This window comes from Balaenoptera ricei, chromosome 11 (assembly GCF_028023285.1).
Source record: "Balaenoptera ricei isolate mBalRic1 chromosome 11, mBalRic1.hap2, whole genome shotgun sequence".
NCBI lineage: Eukaryota > Metazoa > Chordata > Mammalia > Artiodactyla > Balaenopteridae > Balaenoptera > Balaenoptera ricei.
In genome coordinates, this window is record NC_082649.1 from 77440489 (window position 1) to 77462328 (window position 21840).

Below are 21840 nucleotides of genomic sequence, written 5' to 3' on the forward strand. Positions count from 1 at the left end.
CTCACCTAGTAGGATCTTAAAGGTCTGAAACCACTGCTGTGAGAATTAGAATACAGTTAAGTTGCTGTTTCTTTGTCTTCTTCAGCATTTCTCCATTCATTTTCTGGCATCTATGAAATAGGATTTAGAAAGGAGAGCTATGAAAACAGGCTCCATCAATGTGAACTTCCAAGAGGGAATTCTGTATGTGGATCACAATAAACCACTGGAAAGAGAGGATTATTGAATGTACTCTTCAACATGCTTCTTCGGGATCAAAATTGATGGGCTCTGTTGAGAACAAAATGCATTTCTTCTACTGCGCTGTTTGGAGAACCATCTATCTCTAAGTTTCATTTCCTTTGTCCCCTATAAGGACAAAGCAGATAAACAGAACTTGTGGTATTTCAAGCAAAATATCTCTGCCACACAAACGAGGGGTCCAGAGCTCCGTGGTATCTGGAGGGTAGCTCACAGAGGGCAGGCAGCCTGCGGATGCTACGGTGCTATCGCCGTATCATGGTGGTGAACATCTCTTGCTCCCCAGAGCCCTTTCCCCCTTCCTCCAGCAACACGCCTGGCATCAACTGGGGACTCAATCCTACTCAAAGTCTGTAAGTAGGGTTCCATCCTTAGGGATCAAGAATGTGTCTGATATGCCAACAGGCATATCACAGTCCCCTGGCTGCAGGCATCTGTAGAGAGCTAGACACATGATCCAGTCCATTCCAACCCCAGTGACTCTAAGAAAGTCTACAGGATCTATCATAAAAGAAGTGTATTATTTTCTGTTGGAACTTCTGCAGCCATAATGCCACCACTGGTTAGTCCAGACAACGTTTGAAGGCCTTCAAGCATTTAGTGAGGCTTTAGGAATACAACACTGTAATTTCTCTTTAGGGATAAAATATATTGAAGTCAATCTCTGTTGCCCCTACCCTAACTAGAATATGGCAATGTTTTAAACCATTAGGACAAAACCCAGAAATCTCTACCTTGTAATTTCATCTGGCTTTGGTCATTCTCTCGTACAAATATAATGCTTAATTTAATAATAATAATAAATCAGCATGAACTTATATTTACTTTGCAATGGACTTACAGACTTTCTATAGGCCATAATAGGATAATATGGCAATATTGTATTTTGTCAGGTATAAAGTTGGATGAATTTGTACTGGCATCTTTTCAATGTTTTAGTGGGAATATAATGTATCTAAAGAACTCTGATGCAACAGATTGGACATGCGAGTCATCACAGCTTTGTAATTCTGTCCATCCCCCACATATTTAGTCAGATTTAAGAATAGTATGGTCCTAGTAGCCAAAATTTAGGTTCTAAAGTCAGCATATAAACTATATAATTGTGTAATAGGACTTGATCATATTAGTTCACATTCCTGGATTACATAATATGGTACAATATCCTCAAAATACATCAAGATTCTGATCACTTCTCACCATCTCCACCAGTAACATTACATCCAAGCTACCATCACCTCTTTTCTGAATTATTCCCAAAGCCTCTAGCCAGCCAGTCTCTCTCCTTCCGAACTTATTTCCATAATGTGTTCTCCACAGAACACCATAAAATTCTTTTTACAATACAAATCAGATCACACCGCTGCTTAACACTCCCCACTGTCTTCCCATTGCAAACTCCTTATCAGAGCCTACAAGGTCCTCTTGACTTAATTTGGCCAGGCCTACGCAGCCAACCTCAATTCCTACCAGTCTCACAAAGCTCCAGCTCCACTGGCTTTCTTCCTGTTCCTTCAATATCCCAAGCTTTCACACCTGGAGGCCTTTGTACTACTACCTAGAACACTTTTCCCCTTGATCTTTCCAAGGCCTCCCCCTTTGCTTCATTCACTTCAAATATCATATCTTCAAAAACTCATCCCTGGACACTCTATCAGAAACATCATCCCTTCCCAACACTCACTATCCCCTTGTTTTATTTCCTTCATAGGCCATATCACTATCGGCAACTACATTATTTCCTTGTTGACTTGTTGATTATCTGTCTTCTCCACTGAAATGTAATCTCTATGGCCACAAGATTTTTGTCTTATTTGCTGCTGAATCATAACAAAAAGAATGGAGCCTGGCACATACAAGTTACTCTGTAAATACTTGGTGAATGAATGAGGGAGTCAATGAATAAATAAATTGTGCCATAACATGATCCAAAGAGAAACCAATGTTCAGATACTACTAGATCTATTGACATGGTTAAAGAGGCAACTGTTCTTAACATAGCTTGGTTAACATCAGTGTTCAGTGAAAGGCGAGCATGTTTCATATTTAAAAGTTTGTAGGCAAGGTGATTGTATTTTGAAACTGTATAATAGAACAAAGCATCCCTTAGTTGGTAGGAAGTGTACACACACTCACACATACACACAAACTGGTTTCTAGTATCTTAAATAATGTGACTATGCTCTTACCTAAAAAAAACATTCTTTGGGATATTAGTAATGCAATACCTCAACCCAGAGGGGAAAAAATAAACATACTGAGCTTTCTCCAGGAGGGAGAGGAGGTCATAGCCACTTCCAGAGGAGCAAAAGATCAGGGCATGTATACGTAAGACGTGTATGGATTTTTCTGCCCACAGGCAGTTTTCACACAATACACAAACAGAGAATAAACTAATATGCTCCCCATCAAGAGAAGAACCAAGGGCTTCCCTGGTGGCGCAGGGGTTGAGAATCTGCCTGCTAATGCAGGGGACACGGGTTCGAGCCCTGGTCTGGGAAGATCCCACATGCCGCGGAGCAACTAAGCCCGTGAGCCACGACTACTGAGCCTGCGCGTCTGGAGCCTGTGCCCCGCAGCAGGAGAGGCCGCGATAGTGAGAGGCCCGCGCACCGCGATGAAGAGTGGCCCCCGCTTGCCACAACTAGAGAAAGCCCTCGCACAGAAACGAAGACCAAACACAGCCATAAATAAACAAATAAATAAATAAATAAATAAAAATTTAAAAAAAAAAAAAAGAGAAGAACCAAGAAGTTTCTAAGAATTCCTCTGAGCCCAAATGCAGCACTGCAAAAGAAGATTTGAAAAGCTACAAAAGGCAGTTCTTTTAAAAATCTGCCACAACTTCCCACCAACATGGTCTTCTACACATTGCTTTGCCTTCAATCTGTACTGCATGGGCTTTCCGTACCCCATCAGCAGGGGATGGGAATGCCTAGTAAGTAAGTTTCACCGTTGTCTATGATGAGGCATTATGATTTTTAAAAAATTATTTCCAGTAACTGATATAATATGCAAGTCAACTATACTTCAATTTAAAAATTAAAAAAAAAAATCATTTCCAAATGGGCAGTTTGAAACACCGCATCTCACTGCTTTAATGTAGATACCTTTAAGCTGCTTAAGGCACAACTTCAGTATCACTCACGCTCACTTTCAAGTTTCAAAAAAAAAAAGCGGGGGTGGGGGGTGGATTTCTGAACGCTCCATGGGAAAGCTAGGTGAAATCTTAGATGTCTGGCATAATGAAAAAATAAGAACTGCTACTTCTATTTAGCCAAGAGTCAATCCAGGCTGCCCCTGGGAAGTTCTCGCTCACCGCTCCTCTTGCTCCTGAGCCAGCATGTGGGTAATAACACTATCTAGCGTTTGTCTTACAATTTACCAAGTGCATTTATTTATGCTCCTCGATTATCTTTACAAAAATTCTGTAAGATGTACAACACAGATGTCTGTTTTCCAGGTGAGATTCAGGAAACTGACTTTCCCTTGGTCTCTCAGTCATTAAGTGAGAAAGGCTGGACTAGGACTTGTGTTTCCAATGGCCTGCAGAAAGCTCTTTCCACTGCGCCAGATTCCCATATTTCACAGCAAGTGAAAGGACAGTAAGTGCCACAGACAATTCACCAAAGAAAGAAAAAAAAAAAAGTCCCAGTTTTCCCAGCACTAATCCTCTACCCCCCACCTGCATGGACTCTCAACTCCAACTCAAATTATCTTCTTGTAACCTCAATGCTACACCCAGCTGAGTCTGCCTGTTTCGTTTCTATGAGCTTTAACAGAAGTGTCAATGATTACATTGAAATTCTATTTTGAGGTTTATTATGCATGTTGGTTTCTATAAAATTCTTACTTAAGAAGTGTTAGAAAACACAGCTCTCACTCAATTGTCAGGAGACACAATACAAGGGACTTTATCTGTTTCTTGTCCCGTCCCCCCCACACCCGCCCCGTCTCAGGGACACCAATCCAGACTCAATTAAATTCAGCAATATCCTAAGGCCAAGTTCCTGGAATAGAAACACCAAGGGCACAGGATGAGTGGAGGGTAACTTTTAGGTCAGCATTTTATCATTCTGCCCTAGACCCACGGGTTAAACTCTGCACGGAAAGATTACGTAGCTTCAACAGTAATTCACCTTCCCCAGTTTCTTCCAGCCCAAGCCAGGATCCAGTTAACCATCCAGCAACTATTTACTTGCCGTCTACACTGCGCTAGGTGCTGGAGGTACAATGAAGAACAAGGCAGATGCCATTCCTGTTCTCTAGAGATGCCATACTAGAGAGAAACAGACAAAAGGCAGATAAACAAGTAGTGTTATAATCGGCCAAAAGTGCTATAAAGGAAATAAACAGAAGCACTAAAGGAGCCTAATGAAGGGAACTTCTTTGGTTACGGTGGCCAAGCCAGGGCTCCCTGGGGAGATGGGTCAGTGACAGAACTGCCATCAAAGAGCATTCCTTCCTTGACCCACACTCACCTCATTCCATATTCCTTCCCTTAGTAGCTGGCTGATGAACAGGGCAAAGACCAAACAGACCATGGTGGAATGGTACCAGGCTTACCAAGAAGTTCGCTTTAGAAATCAGTCATGAAGGGTTATTCCAGTTTAAAATAAAATCAACACAGAAGAACCGGGAATTCCAGTTGGTACAAAAATGGCCTTTATATCCCATCAAGGAATCGTTTCTCTAAGATGACAAGAAGTATATTGCCAATAAATCCACAATTCTGTTTCCAATTAATGCAAACTTATAGTAGTCCAAGCTGTTATTAGATTTCAATTAATAACCTGTGATGCCTCATTAAAGCAAATATGCTCCTAGTTGTGCTAAACCTTCATTAAGTGAAATGGATCCGATGACATGACTGTTTCATATGATAATGGAACTATGATTAAAGGGCACAATTAATCATCATCTGCTATGAAATGCTCTCTATGACACTTACTTATTCCTATATGAAACATTCGCTTCTTTGAAAAGTCAATTTATAGTTAAACTATTCAGTGGTGAAAAGAAAAGCAGAAACATCACCCTGAAATATTTCCAATAGTGGCAGAGAATCCCAGACACAAGTCAGGTTCTTCAAGAATAAGAAAGGCTCTGTGGTCTTGAGGTCTGTTCCCATTCCCCGTTTGATGTAATATGTTGTGTTAAAGTGTAAAGCTGCCAATCTCAGCCCTACAGCTGGATGACAGTGCTTTTTAGTTCTCTTGACTGTGTATGTTCCCATTCCTTAAATCCTGAATTGCTCCACCGGCAGCTTCAAGCCAGCCACAGATCCTGAGTCAAACGTGGCAAAAGCAGGACACCATCCCCACCACGCCCTGCCTTCACCACCACCCCACACAGGAAGTCAGACATGAAACAAAACTGCCTGCAACAGACTGTTACTACTTCCGGCCCAGCATCCTTTCCCAATACTGACAATAACACTCTGTTTTTCCTTTGCAGAGCTGCTCCTCTCTTATACCTGTGTGGTCCTGGTTAGGTGGTCATATACAACTCTTCTCTCACACAGGCCGACGAGAGGGTCGTGAGCCAGGCTGGGCCATCAAAATCCCCCAACACTCAGCAAGGTAACTGATCCAGGTGTGGGCTCCTGAATCCAATCCAGCAGAGTCTCTCAGGTCTTCCTTTGGATTCCTTCAACACTCATAACATGGACCATTTTCACTACATGCTTTAGCTTTAGCTTGTTGTTTGTGATTTTTGTGGAATCCCAGAAATGAAAGGTAAGCAATTTACTAGGGCCACCTGTCCCATCCCAACCACAACCCAGGTAAAGTCCATCCCCTCTTATGCTTCCTCTCTGTCACTTATGGCCAAGAGGCTTAAAGTGTGCAAAAGCCACACACTGCTCCCTCTTAAGTAAATAGAAGCTTTAAAAATCTAGTGAGATTTCTTTTTAATTGTTGCTTAGTAACCATCATAAGATTAGAACTATTTTCTAGATTAAAAAGTAACATTATAAAAAAGATCATTTAGATATTTAAAATTAAGACACTGTCTTCAAATGGAGTTGTTTAAAAATACCCAGTTATTACAGTAGCCTGACATCAGACACATAATCCTAAAAATTAAAAACAACACAAAAAGCTTTAGGGATTCTATTACAAAAGTTCAAGTCCATTCCTCTTCAATATTTTGTACAAAATGTATACATTGTGACTCTTTCCTCTTGGCAACAAAAGTAATATTGGGTCTTAATTACTGTACTTTAATATGCTAGAAAAACTACACTTCTTTCCTATATAGTTACATATTAGATGTATAAGACACAAGCATTAAATATGGCACTTATGATTAAAATGTATCTCTGTACGTAAATAGCTACCCCTTATTAAGAAATAAATATTGATTTATAAAGTGTACATGGTACAGCAATGGTTTCGAGGCACATGCCAACAATGATTGATGGGTACAGGTTGCTGGAGCGCAGGGCTGAGGATTGTAAGACGGCCTGGGCCCCTGGCTGAGAGGAGTACAGGGAGTGATTAGTCATGCCTGCCAAGGATGTAGGATTCAGAAGTGGTAGCAGGCACACCAATCGCCTTTTTAATCCCTTGCAGCATGGAAAAGTCCAGTTTTTCTGCCAGTAGGTGCTTGACCTTTGTGAAGTCCCAATTCCCTGGGTCTCGGTCTACTCATCTTTTAAGTGAGGGTTTTGATTAGATGACCTCTGAGGTCCCTTCCAGTTTAAACATTCTATGATATTCTGAGGAAAGAATCATAATAGCCCTTGTGATCAGAAGCCAGAGCAGTGTGGTGTGTGGCGAGCTAAAGGCAGGCAGCAAAGAGAGCCTGCATGTGAAAGCTCTGAAGAAAAGGGAGAACGAAGAAGGCGAACCTTCACCGAACTGTCCCACAGTAACCCTGGCCTGGAGAATGAGGCCTAAAGAGCAAACTATTGCCCCACGAATAAATAGCGCTTCATCTTTCTACTTAAATCTTTTCAAAAGTTCTTCACATAATTATTTTGCAAAAGGAACTAAATGTCCATGATTTAAAACAAAACAAAACGCAACCGTCTTTACATATAACCTTTCAGATATGTCTGTATCTCATAGATGGAAAGGCACAAGAGCCTTAGTCAGGATGCTTTCAGCTACAGAACCTAGAAAGTCACTAAATCCCCAAACAGGAAGTACAGAGATCAGGCAGGCTCAGTGACTTGCAGCGTCATCCACGGCCCCAGAGCTTATGAGCTCTCTGCTCTACAGACCTGGTGAAGGCTTTGTCCTAAGGCTAGCTCCCCACATGCTGATTAGATGGCTGCCAGGAGTAATTGGTGCCCCGTGTTCCTGTTCAATTCCTAAAACAGACTAGCTTTTCATTCTTAGAAATCCTAGCAAGCTTCTCCTTGCTGCTCCATGACCCAAACTGGCTCAGACCAGCTCACCTTTGAATCAGTACCTGGCACACTTGATGGAAATACTCTGGGGAGGAAGGAAGGAGGAGGGAGGTAAGGGTAGGGGGGAGGGAAAGAAAGGGCCCCAGACATGTGGGCTGCTGGTCTGACACAGCCAGGCCTCAGGGTGAGAAGCTGCCCCGGTGCACACAGCGAGGCCACACTGCTCTCCTGCTGGGCATAAGCAACCTCACAGAGCACCAGCGCCTCAGGAAAGGTCATTCTGAGATCAAGTTAAGTAAGACAAGACCACTTGACAATTTTGTGTAAGCACAGACAGAAACAAGGTTATCGTACAACCCACAAAACACCCAACGTTGCCCTCCCTTGGCTAACACGAGTGACTGGTGCTTCTTCAGGAGTTACAGCTTTAGTCTCACTCTAGCCCACCCTCCCCATAGAGATTTATTGAGACACCCAATCATAGAATTGCCCCCAACTTAGTGACAGCATGCAACCCAGAACTAACCTCATCCCCACGGACCTTCCCTAAATCACCCAATCAAAGCTCAAATCCTTCTTACCAGGCTCTTACTTAGACACCCCATGACTCTCCGTAGTGTGTGTCCTCCCTCCTGCAACGAATAATGAACCCAGCTTTTTCCACTCGCGCTGTGTTCCTGGTGGTCTCTAGCTGGAGGACATCAATACTGGTTTTAGACTAATGTTTGCCAAAAGTTTTTATTTTCATTATTACCTCCGTAAGAAGCCTCTTCAGATATTTTTTTCCTAATCATCCCCAACCCATGAAATATTAATACCACAGATATACAGAATCTCTGTCTATTTACTGTATGTACACTGATGCTTTATACATACAAAGAGGACGATTCCCTCAGCACATGCACATACACATTCATGAACCGATTTTCACATGGTTTGGACTAAATTATGAGGGGGTAGAGCAGATGTTAAAGAGTCCATCACAAAATGTTAAGAAAGCACATACCTTCTCAGCAACATACATTTTTCGGGCAGAAATAATAACGACTGTTGCCATTTTTTAGTGCTTTCTGTACACCAGGCTCTACTCTTACGCAGCTATTAGTTTTTGCATAGGTTAACTCATTTTATCCATCGAAAGACCTTTGAGATTGGTACCATAATCATCCCAATTTTAAAGCTGATGAAACCGAAGCACAAAGCAGTTAAATGTCATGCCCCATCACAGCGTTCATAAACAGTAGAGATGCCACATGACTGGACTTCAGACTCCAGGGGATATGCTCTTAGCCTTGAGAATGTACTGCCCCACACTCAGCAACAGTTCCATAAATACTTGCTAACGGCCATGAACAAACATACAAGCCAATGTGCACTGTGATTTTCACGACAGTACTTCCAAACACTCACGAACAAGGCAGTGGAATGAACTTGGGATAAGACCTAAAAGTCAGACGTCTGTGATATAGAAAAGCATTTTAGTGGAAATCTTTCAGGGGAATTTTTCACACTGTGTTGCATGACTGTCAAATGTTTCAGAAAACTAATCCCATTGTGTGTGTGTGTGTGTGTGTGTGTGTGTGCGTGTTTGCTTGACCAGAAAATCCCTTGGTTAAGAAAGGGAGGGAGGGAGAGGAGGTTGGGTATTTTTTCCCCTGAAAATTAGGAATTGAAAAGCGAGGATGACGTCACACAACTGCCAGAGACGGCAAAGCTCTGCATCTCCACTGGCCGCCACAGCCCCCTGTGCTCAGTTTTGCTGCTGTACAGTCACAAAGCCTGTCCTCCCTGAAAGCCACCACTTCGTGCACATCTTCGGAGCATTTCTCTTACAGAAGAAACTGGATTTGCAATGTTGGTTTTTTACAACTGTCTTTTTGTTTCTGACATTGCCAGAGAATTCAAGATCCTACAAAACGTTTCCCTTCTGAGGTCAAGCAAACCACTCCTGGGACTTCTGCTCAAGTCAGAGCCTTTAGTGAAGCTGATTTTACACAATCAGATAGAGAAGGAAAATGGCTTTTGTGATGAGCATCTGCTGTTTTGTTAAAAATGCGGTTAAGGACATTAACAAAAGTGACATTACCAGCTGTTCTAATGTCAAGCAGTTTAGCTAAACTGTTTTTTATCAAATGACAACATATGACACCCAAATCAATTCCAAACCAATAACACATTGTTACTTGTAAAACAGAGCTGAGGGGGAGGGAGAGGACGAGTGAGCTCCAGAGCAAGAGAACACAGGAGCGGGAGCGAGAGAAGTTAATTAAAGCACAGGTTCAAATTTCTCCTGAAGTAGGAATGACAAACAATATGATGCTGATCATTTTCACAAATGTTTTTACTTCTATTTCAAACAAAGCAAAAGGGGACCATTATCCATTCCATATTCTGACACAGAAACACAGTGTTTCTTTCGTAACATGCTCGTAATGGCAAAAAGAGACAACAGTGAGCTTCTGGCCAGTTACAATCTGACTTGGCTTCTGCCCTTGAGCCACATCCCTCCTGAGGAATGTGACAGTCAGGAGAGCAGAACTGTCTTGTGTGGTTATGTTCAGTTCCTCTGTTTTTATCTGCCCATCATTTAAAATTATCAGGCCATTAAAAGGTGGCAGATCAGTAGCACTGCCAACTGTGTTGTCCTTATGGCTGAAAAGTCTGTGGCAGTCAACAGGACGAACACCTGCCCCGTCTTCATCACAGAGCTTGTAAAAGCAAAACTGCCTGCCACGGTCACGGCTACTCCCGAATAAATGTTTAATTTCCATGACTGTGACCAGGACAGGGCCTGAGTTGTGCCCGGGGCTCAGGATTCCATGGGCATTTCGTATGCACAATTATTAATAATGCAATTCACAGATGCCAAGCCCACTAACAAGGCCTGAGCTGGGTCCTGCTTCTGGAAGAGTTGAAGTGGTTTAGTCAACAGGAAAGAAGACACTTCCAAGGGCATCGTTCCTCCTGGAAGGGAAACAAAGGGGCATGCTTTGGGAAAGGAAGTTGGCCAGGAACAGAAGGTGCCCTACGCGTGGAGAGAATTTCAAGACAGGTAACTCAGGAGGGACCTCCATTTGGGAGAAAAGAATCATGCCAGAACCAACAGAAGAGGCAGAAATAAGCAAGCAGCTGTGTGCCCCTGTTTCTATTAAGTGAAAGGAAGACAGGGCTGAAAGTCACAAGCAGCATACGGAGACACACAAAGAGGAACCATCTGGGAAAAATCAATGTGCATCGGGCGGGCTCTACAGCACCTGCCTCCTCTTGGATCTCACTGTGTAGGTTCAGGGTAGATACATTCACCCTTAAATCGGCACAAGTGGATGGTGCGTCTCTGCTGAGAATGGAGCAAAGGCCACACTGCCGGTTAACAGCAAGAAGAATGTCAGCCTGATGTTGGAAAGAACTTCCAACAGCAAAGCTGCAACACAGCACAGATCACCGAGAGAAATGCATCTGGGAGCATGTTAGGGAAAGATGGGGAGCCCTTGTGTAATATGAAGAGTCCAGCTCTGTGAAGAGACAGAGGGATGGGCAGAATGACCTCTTAGAGGTCATTCCAACCCTATTTCTATTTTCTACAGGGAAGAAAAGCTTTTTTGAGGGCAGTGGGTTTTAGATTTCCAATAGAGGAAAGACCATTTTGTAGTATTTTTCAAAATTATTTTTGTTGGTTTCTAGTAATGTCTAAGGTAGATCTTTTCATTTTACTTTTGAAACCAATCTTTACATTTTTTACAGTCACCTATCTAAATCCTCTGTGTCTGAAAGGATGGAATTTGGACCAAACACCAGAAGGAGTGGTCAGATGTGAATTTTCACATTTGCTTGCTTGTTCTTGGATTCATTTATTCACTCATTTATTTAACCAATTAGAGCCTGCAGTTCAGACTCAGTTCCCCTAAGTATCTATTAAAGAGAATTGCCTTGGGACTCACAGGAGTGGAAATCTGGCTTTCTCCTCTCTGACTACTTGCTCTGTGCTCTGTGCTTGCTGGCTGCCCTACTATATGCTTACATACATGATTTTATTTCGTTATGAGATGTGTTTCATTTTTAGCCTCTTATAAAGAGAAACCGCCTAGAAAAGAAATGACAATTAATAAGAGAAGTAGGGATGGGAACCCAGGACTGACTCCAGAGCCAGTACTGTTGGCCGCTGTATTATATTCCTCCCCACCGACTTCTAAAAACACACGTCACAAGTAAACTTCTTCACAAGCAAATTCCTAAGCTAGAATGTTCCCCTGTGGCTTCTCTGGATATTAGGAAACCTGGATTATAATTGGAATTTTCAGCTAAAGTAAATAACTAAACCACAAGATCCTATAGGGTCTTCCCTATGAGGTAAGGACTCAGGCTCACAACAAAGCTGGCGACAGTTTAACAGGGTGTAGGACACCCGGTCCTTAATGGCGGGGGTCCCAGAACTTTAAAAAGATCTCAAAAGACTCCTAGGTTCCTAGGCAGTTCTCTTGGTTTTGGATAAGATCCCTTTAGCCTGAGTTGGGACTGAAGATCAGAGGGGAAATTTCTGCAGAAGTCACAGTAGAGGAGTTATCTCTGTTACTCTCCACACTGCCTCTACAAGTGAGCATTATAATCCTCACATGGAAACGGAGGACGGGTTAGGTCAAGCAACGTGTCCACTCTCAGCCAGGGCATAAGAAACAGAGCTGGGATTCAAGCCCAGCTGTACCGGGTTCCGAAACATGTGTTCTTTTCTGTGGCAACACATGTTGCTGTGTTACCTCCAGAGGTTGGGCGGTATCAGCCTTTGCCACACTAGAGTTCTTGAATTCACCTTAGATCTCATCTCATAGGACAAGCCTGTGTGACCCTCTGGGGACTCCAAGGCTGATGGTGGTCCACAGCCTCTACCCACCTAGGCACAATCTGCTCTCTTCATGTTCACAAAGCCTCTTTCAGTTCCTCCCAGACTCTGTGCCCCTTCCTTTGCACGTGTCCTCCTGTCTAGAACTCTTCCCCACCCATCTCCACCACCTTGCTGACTCCTGCCCATCCTTCAGAACTCCCACAAGGAAGCCTCCTGCCATCCCAGGCCAGTTTTCCACGCTCCAGAGCAGTTTCCCAGCCTAGGCACTACTTACTGCCAGTTGGGGACAGGCAGTTCTTTGCTGTGGGGTCTGTCCTGTGCCTGTGGATTAGCAGCATTCATGAGATGCTAGAAGCACCCACCTCTCAGTTTTAACACCCAAAGAAGTCTCCAGACATTGCCAACTGACCCTGGGGAGCAAAGTCCCTTCCAGCCAAGCATCACTGATCTATAGCCTTTTGGAATCACTTTCCTTACTTTCAGAGCATTGATATGCACTTGCTTATGTGATTATGTGACCATTTCTGCTACTTGACAGTGAGTCCCAAGAAGGCACGGATGGTGTCGGCTTTTTTACCCTTATACACCAAGCATTCAGGGTAGTGCCTGTCTCAAAGCAGGATCCCAAGAAAAACAAACACTTTTCGAATTTGTACCTAAACAGGGCTTCGTCGAAAATCTCAAACTTAAGTCAGTAATTAATGGACGATTGCTGAAGCTTTTTGGAACATAAAAATAATGCCACCGTATTTAGTCTCTGGGCAGGATGGATATTAACCAATCGGAACATCAGGAGAAAGAGTGAAAGCGTCGGTAAGAGGTTATTAACAATGCCCCTGACAGCACACAAGGATTACAGAATGACATCCCACCAAAACGTCAGCGGGGCCCTAATTAAAAGAAGAGCCTATTCTTTGGCAAGTGTTCCCTCGCAGCTATGGCATTGCTGGGACGTGGCACACCACACCAACCCGAAAACACACACCACGACCTGGCATCTTTGCCCAGGTGCGCCACTGCATGTCTCCCTGATGGAAATGAGAAAATAACGTAACCTCAGCTGACAGGTTTATTAAGACACAGACAACATTACAAAGGCCCTTTTGACATTATAATCTCTAACGCAGTCAGGGGGAGATGTTGACTTGCCATCATTATTGAAAGTAATGGGTCAAAAAAAAAAAAAAAAAAAAAAGGTAAGAGAAAAGGAGAGCATTCCTATAAAGCTGTCAAGTTAATTATTTGGCCTACAGGTGTGTTCAGCAATCCTGCCTCACTGCCTATGACGGTGCTTTCCAGCACTGCGTTGTTGTTCTCTTGCCACCCTGCTGCACCCCTGCTCTGGGGTAGTTGGATCTAAGGCTACCAGGGCATAGTTAAGGCAGAATGCTATCTTCACCAAGGTTTCTCTTTGCCCAATTATATTTTCATGCTGGTCCAACTCTTGAGACTTCCCTATCACTCGGTCACGTTGGCCCGCCAAACTCCAATCTTCCAGGACAAATAACCCAGATTAAAAAAAAAAAAAAAAAAACACAAGTGTGAAGTGCTACACAGGGTCACAAAACAAAAGCAAGTTTTATTCAGGTTGAATTTAAGTTCTTAGGAAGTTTACACCAGCGATCAGAAACCCATATATTGTCACAAGTCAGGCAAAGAACCCACATGAGTCAAATAAGCCAGAGAGGAGGGAGAGGGGAGTGGTGGGGACTATGAAACACAGGGACCAGGGATGGCAGACTGTGAGCTCAGCATTACTAGAAAACCCCACTGAGCCAGGGAAGCCGGTGATGCTCCTGACCTGGGCCCGGGCCCATCTCATGCAGAGTGGATGCTCACTTAGCATTGGCGGAATGAATGAATTCCTGTCTGAGGGTCCACCCTGTTATTTCCACGTCCAGAGCTCCATCACCAGAACACTTTCCAGGTGTCCACTGACTCACTGAGTGCCGTGAATCTCTAGTGCCTGCAGCGCAACTGCCATTTGAATAGTGCTGCCATTTGAATTGAAAAATGAAGCTAAAGGGTGAGTGGCAGGCACTGATGCATGTAGGGGACACCATTAATGTCACTTCCAGAAATGCAGAGCCCATATAGCTCATTGTCATGAGCGATTTTATTTCCAACTAGTTATAGGTGGGCATTATTCATAGTAACTTGAGAGATCATACAATTTTGCAAGAGACTTGGTAGCCTGTCTACAAAATGCAGACCAAGGATATCAAATGAGATTATGATGACACCTATCTTTGCTCAAATAAAGGAAGGAAAAAAGCACTCCCCCAGCCTCTTCTCCTCTCCTTAAAGAAATTCACCTTTTTCCGCACTACAATACAAATGTAAATATAAATATGCTCAGAAGCCATAAAATGTATGTTGGTAGAAATTTCAAACAGTACAGAAGAGTACAATATGAAAAATACAGACCCTACACTACTCAGAGGTGGCCTTGGTGAACAATTTCAGGGTGTGTATGACATAAATAGGGTCAGACTTGCACAAAGGAGCTACCTTTTCCCTCAACATCTTGGGCATCTTTCTATGTCTATAAATATATGACTACTCTATTCTTTTTATCTACTGCTTAGTAAAAACCCACTTTACAAGCATATAAGGTCAATTTGTCTCAATACTCATCATGGGAAATCTTCTATAATCTGGGCTCTTTCTGATCTCTTCAGTATTACGAAGCTTAAATCATCAGAATCAACAGAAGTGGCTGGCATTGGCTGGTTTTTGTTGCAAGGATTTGGTTTTACTTAATTTGGGCTGGTTTAGAAAAAATATTTAGAAATGCCTGTGTATGAGGTGATGAGGAGAGAAGCATCCCACAGGAGTCCAAGGAATGCAAAGTGTATTTTTGAGGAAGGATTTGGGAGGCGAGTTACAGATCCAAAGGGTTCAGACTACATGCCAATTGTTCCAAGGTACAAGTTGAATACTTTACATAAATCATATAAGAATTGGAAAGTATACTCATCTTTGGTTTTCTAGTTCAAGCTTCCAGGAATACTTGTCTTCAGTATTAGGAGTTAGCACTGTGCTAAGCACTGCCCGTGGCCTATGCCATTTAATCCTCATGTTCACCCTGAGAATAAGGTACTGTTATTCTCCCCAATGTAAAGATGAGGAAATTAAGGCTCGAGGTTACACAAAGATCAGTGAAGCAGCAAAGCTGAACCCAAGCAATCAACCTCAAGAACCTGAACTCTATAAGCATCAAATTTTATCTTTTTAAAAGCCAGAGATTTATGGACAGAAAAAACCTGTGTTCCTTCATGTCTTGGGTTTTTCCTCTAAACATAAAAACAATGCAAAACATATTTCTGTTTTCTCTTCGCCTAACTAGATTTCCATTTTATTTGGCAGGGGTGGTGGTGGCTTAAGGCAGTGCCTTGTCAGCTTCAATTAATAACAAAGATTTTTCAAAGGGGTGACAAGCAGAGAAGAAGAGAGCAGGAAGGAAAGACCTATGGAAACGATTCGTACATTTCTCCCAAGAGAGGGGAGGTTATCTGTGTCAGTGTGGCCAAGAGTCCAGCACTCTGTTAACGCTCCTCTGAGACCATCTGCTGCTCTTCAGATACATCAAACACACCCAGTGCTTTGCACAAGTTAGTCCTGCCTGGGAGGCTCCCCTCCCACCCCCAGTTACCCACATGGGGGAGCCTTCACTTCCATCAGATTCCTGCTTCTCCTCTTTTCTAAAAGAGCTCTGCCCCCATCCTTATCCCATAACCTGCTATGTGCTATTCTTAACACTTACATGAATACAGTCACCCTCACTCTAAACCCTGTATGTATCCACAGCCCCTGAAACAGTAACAGTACAGGCTCAATAAATATTTGTTGAATGAGAAAATACACTGTGTACTATTTGAAACATATCTCTTTGGGTGTTCTGATAGGCATTCTAAATCAAAGTGTGTGTGTGTGTATCTCTGTGTGTACATAAACATATATGTATATCTCTATTATATATAAATATATACATACATGTATGTTTATACTTTGAAGTTTAGACATTCATCATCAATAAATACGTGTATTATTATTATCATCATCATCAGTAATACTGGTGATCCAACCAGTATAAATCAATTGAATTACAAGCACAGGACTCACAAGGTATTTGGACATTGCACTAATTGTGAAGGACAGTGATTAGTTCGTGGGTAACAATATTGTGTTATTTGTAAATACAATGTGCAATCTTTATGAACTTCATGGAAGATCTATTTTTCTCCTGCTGCTTCTTCTACCATGAAAACGGAGAAGTGCTCAGAGTCCTACTTAAGCTATTAACATTTATAGAAATTTAAGTTTATTATCAAGTCTTACTGAACTGATCAAGTCCCTACAGTTAACCAGCAATGTATTTCTCATTTGGTGATCATGGTGACAGAGGCTCCAAAAATTCCTAGTCAGTACTCACTGGCGTTCAGGTGAAGGGGGCCTGGCAACAAATACTTGAAAGAATCCCCTGTTGGAAGAATGAATGAAACAGAAGACGGACAGGTTTCAACCCTCCAGAGGGGTATCTTCTATGCCTTCTCTATGACTGTTAGGCTGATGTAATTAATCTAACACATGGAGCAGAATTTACTCTTCATTTTCAAGTACGTTGTCTACTGAGAGTTTCCATGAGCACTCTGATTATGCAAGGCTCTTGTCAGTGGATCCCTGCCAATACCAACCATCAAGCTAATGACCTGTGCTTGCCAGCTCCAAGGTGAAGGACAACCCTTGGGCATTTCTCCCCAGGACTCAAAGAAGAATCATCTCTGCAAATGATCTCGGAGTAGCAGGTGTCCACTGCCTTCCTGCCAGAGGCTGTCCCAGCTCAGAGTGAGGGCATTAAGGGAGGAGGAAAGAAAATCTACTAATTCATAGTGGTTTAGATTATTGACTTCACCTTCATGGAAGATAAAATAAAAAGGAAAGGTCTTGTTTTGGAAGGTGAGATTGAGGACGTTAGCCTGCATTTCATCAATGTCATTTTTTTTATGTTGGGCAACGGTATATATCCTGTGATTTGTCAATAGCACCATACAGTGAAGCTAAAAGGTTGAAGGTTATTTCTATAATGATTGATACTCTTTCTGTCACAGTAGTCTAGCCTCTGCAGATTCTTCCTTTTCTCCTCCACTCTGGTGAATCCTGTTTAAAGTTCTTGGGTGAAAGAGCTGCAAACCACAGCAGACATCAAACCTTAAACACTGACTTGACATATTGGGATGTGTGATGCTATTCACTGCCCAGTTTCAAGCCCCTTCAGGAGCACTTGAAACACAGTCAGAAGATTCTTTGAACACGGGGTAAAAGTGTATGGATGACCTACATTGTCACTGGCGTCTCTTCAGCCAAAGACAAAAAAATGCTTTGGGTCAGCACACTTCCTCAGCTAATGGAAAGATTGCCCGAAATCCTGTGGACCAGAGTCATGGAAAAATGCGCAGACAAGTCAGCCCATGACTTTCCCTGCCCCCATCCTTCCCATTTTACAAATCTAAATCAAAAGACAAACGGGAATTCTAGTGAAACAAAATGAACATGTGAAGAATCTCAACAATATTTGGGGTGGGGAGGTACTGTAATACCCTTGAAAACAGTGTGATTATTCTGGGCCTCCCAAATAATGTGAAAATAAATATGCATCATGTATAGGGCAGGAGGGATGGGTAAAAGCTGCAAAAATATGTTTGCTGCTTTATGAATTTCACATACAGTGTTCTATGTTCCAGGGAATGGCAAGGCAAAATGTAACAAAAATCTAAAAACTACTTTTTGTGGTAATCACTGTTTTAAATTGACAAACTATAAGCCAAACTGAGATAATCTTTGTAACTCCACAGAGAAACAGAAAAGTATTAAGTCCCTTAAAAACATCACTATCCATGTTCTCCAATCAAAGGTTAGGATAATCCTCAGTACATTTCAGAAAAGTAATGTCTCAAATCAATAAGGGTCAATGACAGTGGGGACTCTTACACATCTTCGGGAGACAAAAGCCCTCTGGGGAAGAGAAACCAGGCTGCCTGATGATATTCAGCAGAAATCTCTAAGCTGTTAGAAGAACTTGGATCCACATGGCCACCCAAACTTCAATGTAAGAATGCAACAGAGGGAAAACATAATCTCCAGGAGGGAAAATATAATCTCCAGGAGGTAAAACGAAGAATAAAAACATGAACAGCAATAACCTACAGCATTATTCTGTAAATCTACTTCAAGCGGCAAAAGCAAAAAATGTAGCTGTACATATGCCAGAAATTGTAATGCTACATCGAATAGACAAGCTCTGTTTCTGAATGCCCAGCATCCATTCATCCATCAGCATCCACTTCCTCTGGGAGAATCATTTTTTGCCGACTCCCAATTCATATAATTTGAGAGAGGTCCTTCCAGGCACAAGCACATGACCAGACAGAACATCCCTGACCTCATCCCCCCTATAAGAGTTGGTCTAAGAGTTTTTGTTGAAACTATTAGAAGAGAGAGGTTTCCCTGATGGTGGTTTAACAAGTAGTTGGAGGTAGACAGGGTGACAGGTAGGCAGGTAGGCAGGTGACCATCTTTGTTGTCATACAAGAAAAATCTTCCAGAGAATAAAGGTATCACACAAGAAGGTACAGTTGAGAGATGGCCAGAGATACCTGACAACATACAAGTCCCTAAATACAGCCATGAATGAAGCTAGGTAGCTAGGTGTCCTTAGTATTTGAGATGATAACTTCTCTTGTTTGTTTTAGTTACTTTGATATGTGTTTCTATCACTTGCAATTGATAATCCATTTCACATGAGGTATAAAATGTGGAATGATCTTTACAAGAACAAACAGCCTTACCAAAAGCACCATGCCTTGCTCATCAGTATAACCCCAACCCTGAGAACAACAATTGATATAAGATTTTTGATAATTGTTTAATGAATAGAGAATTTTTTAAAATATGGATCTTTGTTGATTCAAGAATTACCTCCCAAATTCACAGTTTTAAAAAATGAAACATAAAACACATCTGTCCTTTTCATCAAAATCCCAGCAAGACCAAACACTGGACAAAAACTCACATTCTCCCATATCTATCCGGCTCACAACATATTATTACTTCCACACGGTACTTGTTTATGAATGGATAATCTACACATACCATATTTTTAATGGGTAAACAACGTACTTAATTATCCACTTTTCTCCCCAAAACAGGAACACCAGTACCAAGAACACTAAGCAACTCTCCTAAGAAGAAGGCATGTCATTCCAAACCTCTGGTTTCCAGAGGTGGTTAATTAGACAAGCAAAAACAAGGAGCCAACTTTTGGGGGAGAATTAAAGACCTAATTTACAAATAAAATATGCAAATTCCTACCCCCAGCTGACACCAAGGGACCAAGGACAAATAAACACTTTCATTTTCGATTACCTCCATTTTCTATTACCATAAGAAAACTAAAACATCTGTATCATTTAATTTACTTTTAATTTACTATTTTGGTTTTCTTTCCTAATTTTTAATGCAGGGCAGTATTTCTAAAGAATGCTCTTTTTAAAAAATACCTTCTTTTCTTCATCTAATGCAAAGCAGTTTTCCCCAGAAATGACTTTATATTGTTGGTTCCTATGTTACATTTTGCAGGAAATAAAATGTCTCTTCCTCTTCTACAAAAAAACCCAGACAACTAGATATGCAAGGAAGGTTTGTGTGCACTTGGAACCCTTTGGCTGATGTTTTATTTGGCCACATGACATGGTACTCCTATCGCACCCTCCCAGCTAATGACTCTTATCACAAAGCAAACTTCTCCCAAAAGAGCCTTCAAAGATGACAACTAATTGTAGATGCCAACTGGATGTTGAACATTTGTATGGTTTCCACCTTATTTTCCAAAGAAAGTGTAAAATTGCAGAGTAAAACTGCCACATTAATCTTTTGTTGGGACCTAGCATTTGGTCACATTTTAAGTCACATCCTCTCATTACTGGAGTCACATTTTTATTTCAAATTAATCCTTCTTTTTTCCCTTCATTCAATATTGATTAAACGCTTTCCATGTGCTGGGTACTGAGCCAGCTCTGGGAACATAATCGTGAACAAAAGCCCATACAGGTCCAGCTTTAATGGAGAGTCCAGGCTGGTAGGGGAGACAGATCTGATTCAAATAATTTATGGTTTCAAACTGCATTTGGGGAGTCAGGTGAGGCCCTTTAAGGGAGTGAAGATGTGAGACTAGGTATTAAATAGGCCTAGAAAGTGTCTGTGCTGTAGGGGGGTGGGGAAGAAGGAAGTGGGGTGAGTGCAGAAAAGTGCTGCAAAACAAAGAACAGCAGCTACCCAGACCCCGTGGTGGGAAAAAGTGGCCAGGGGCTGGACACCAAGACAAAGCTTATGTGAGATGGGAGAGGAAGGCTGGGGAAAGGCCCCACCAAGCAGGACCTTCCAGGATGCTTCAGGAGAGAGGTCTTTATCCTAGGAGTGATAAGAAGGATCCAACTCACTTCATTAAAGAAACAAAACTGGTTAAATTCAACACATTTTCTGTAAAGCTAACATTGCAATAGAACTGATGAGAAAGCTCCACCTCATGTTCTCCGTGCTTCACTTAAATTACTGTATCACACTGGCAACTAATGAAACATATTTCTCCTACCTCCATTTTTCATGTGTATACTATGTCTAAGGTTCTTCTGACATTGTTTTCTTTGCTCCTCTAGTGATCATAATAAACATCATTTAAAACAGCAATTGTTATAAATCATGGTGATAGCAGCCAAAATTTGTTGAAGTGTCACTATACACAGGACATTGGACCAAACAATTGCTGTGCATTTCCACACTGAAATCAGCTTCAACCTTAAAAATTATCTACTACTATTATCCTCACGTGACAAACTGGGTCTCAGAGAAAAAAATGTTCTTTGACCAAAATCATATATCTAATGAATAGCCAAGTTGGTAGATTATTACAAGTCTATTTGATTTCAAGGTCTGTGTTTTTTTAAAAAATTGAGGTTAAAGCCACATAACATAAAATTAATCATTTTAAACTAAACAACACATTGGCATTTAAGGATGTATAATGTTGTGCAACCATTACCTCTGTCTAGTCCTAAAGCATTTTCATCATGCCAAAATCAAACCCATATTCATTAAGCAATTATTCACCATTTTCTGTTTCCCCCACCCCAAGCAACCATCACTGTGTTTCATGTTTCTATGGATTACCTATTCTGGATATTTCATATAAACAGAATCATACATTATGTGACCTTTTGTGTCTGGCTTGATTTGCACTGAAATGCTGTTTAGCATCTTTTCATGTATTTGTTGGCCATTTGTGTAATTTAGAGAAATGTCTATTAAGCCCTTTGCCCATTTGAGTTGTTGGTATTTTTATTTTTGAGTT

General features: G+C 41.8%; 1 protein-coding gene across 24 annotated transcripts in view; it reads right to left on the minus strand.

The window, feature by feature from the left end:
* The window catches only part of FHIT (fragile histidine triad diadenosine triphosphatase), a 1501610-nt gene that overhangs the window by 417254 nt on the left and 1062516 nt on the right, over positions 1-21840 (minus strand). Inside the window, exon 3 of one of the 24 annotated variants that reach the window (XM_059940104.1) lies at positions 55-110. The exons of the other annotated variants lie outside the window; for them this stretch is intronic. Coding sequence (XP_059796087.1) covers positions 55-100 — 46 coding nt within the window. The 5' untranslated portion in view covers positions 101-110. The remainder of the gene's footprint in view (positions 1-54; positions 111-21840) is intronic. 24 annotated transcript variants of the gene reach the window in all.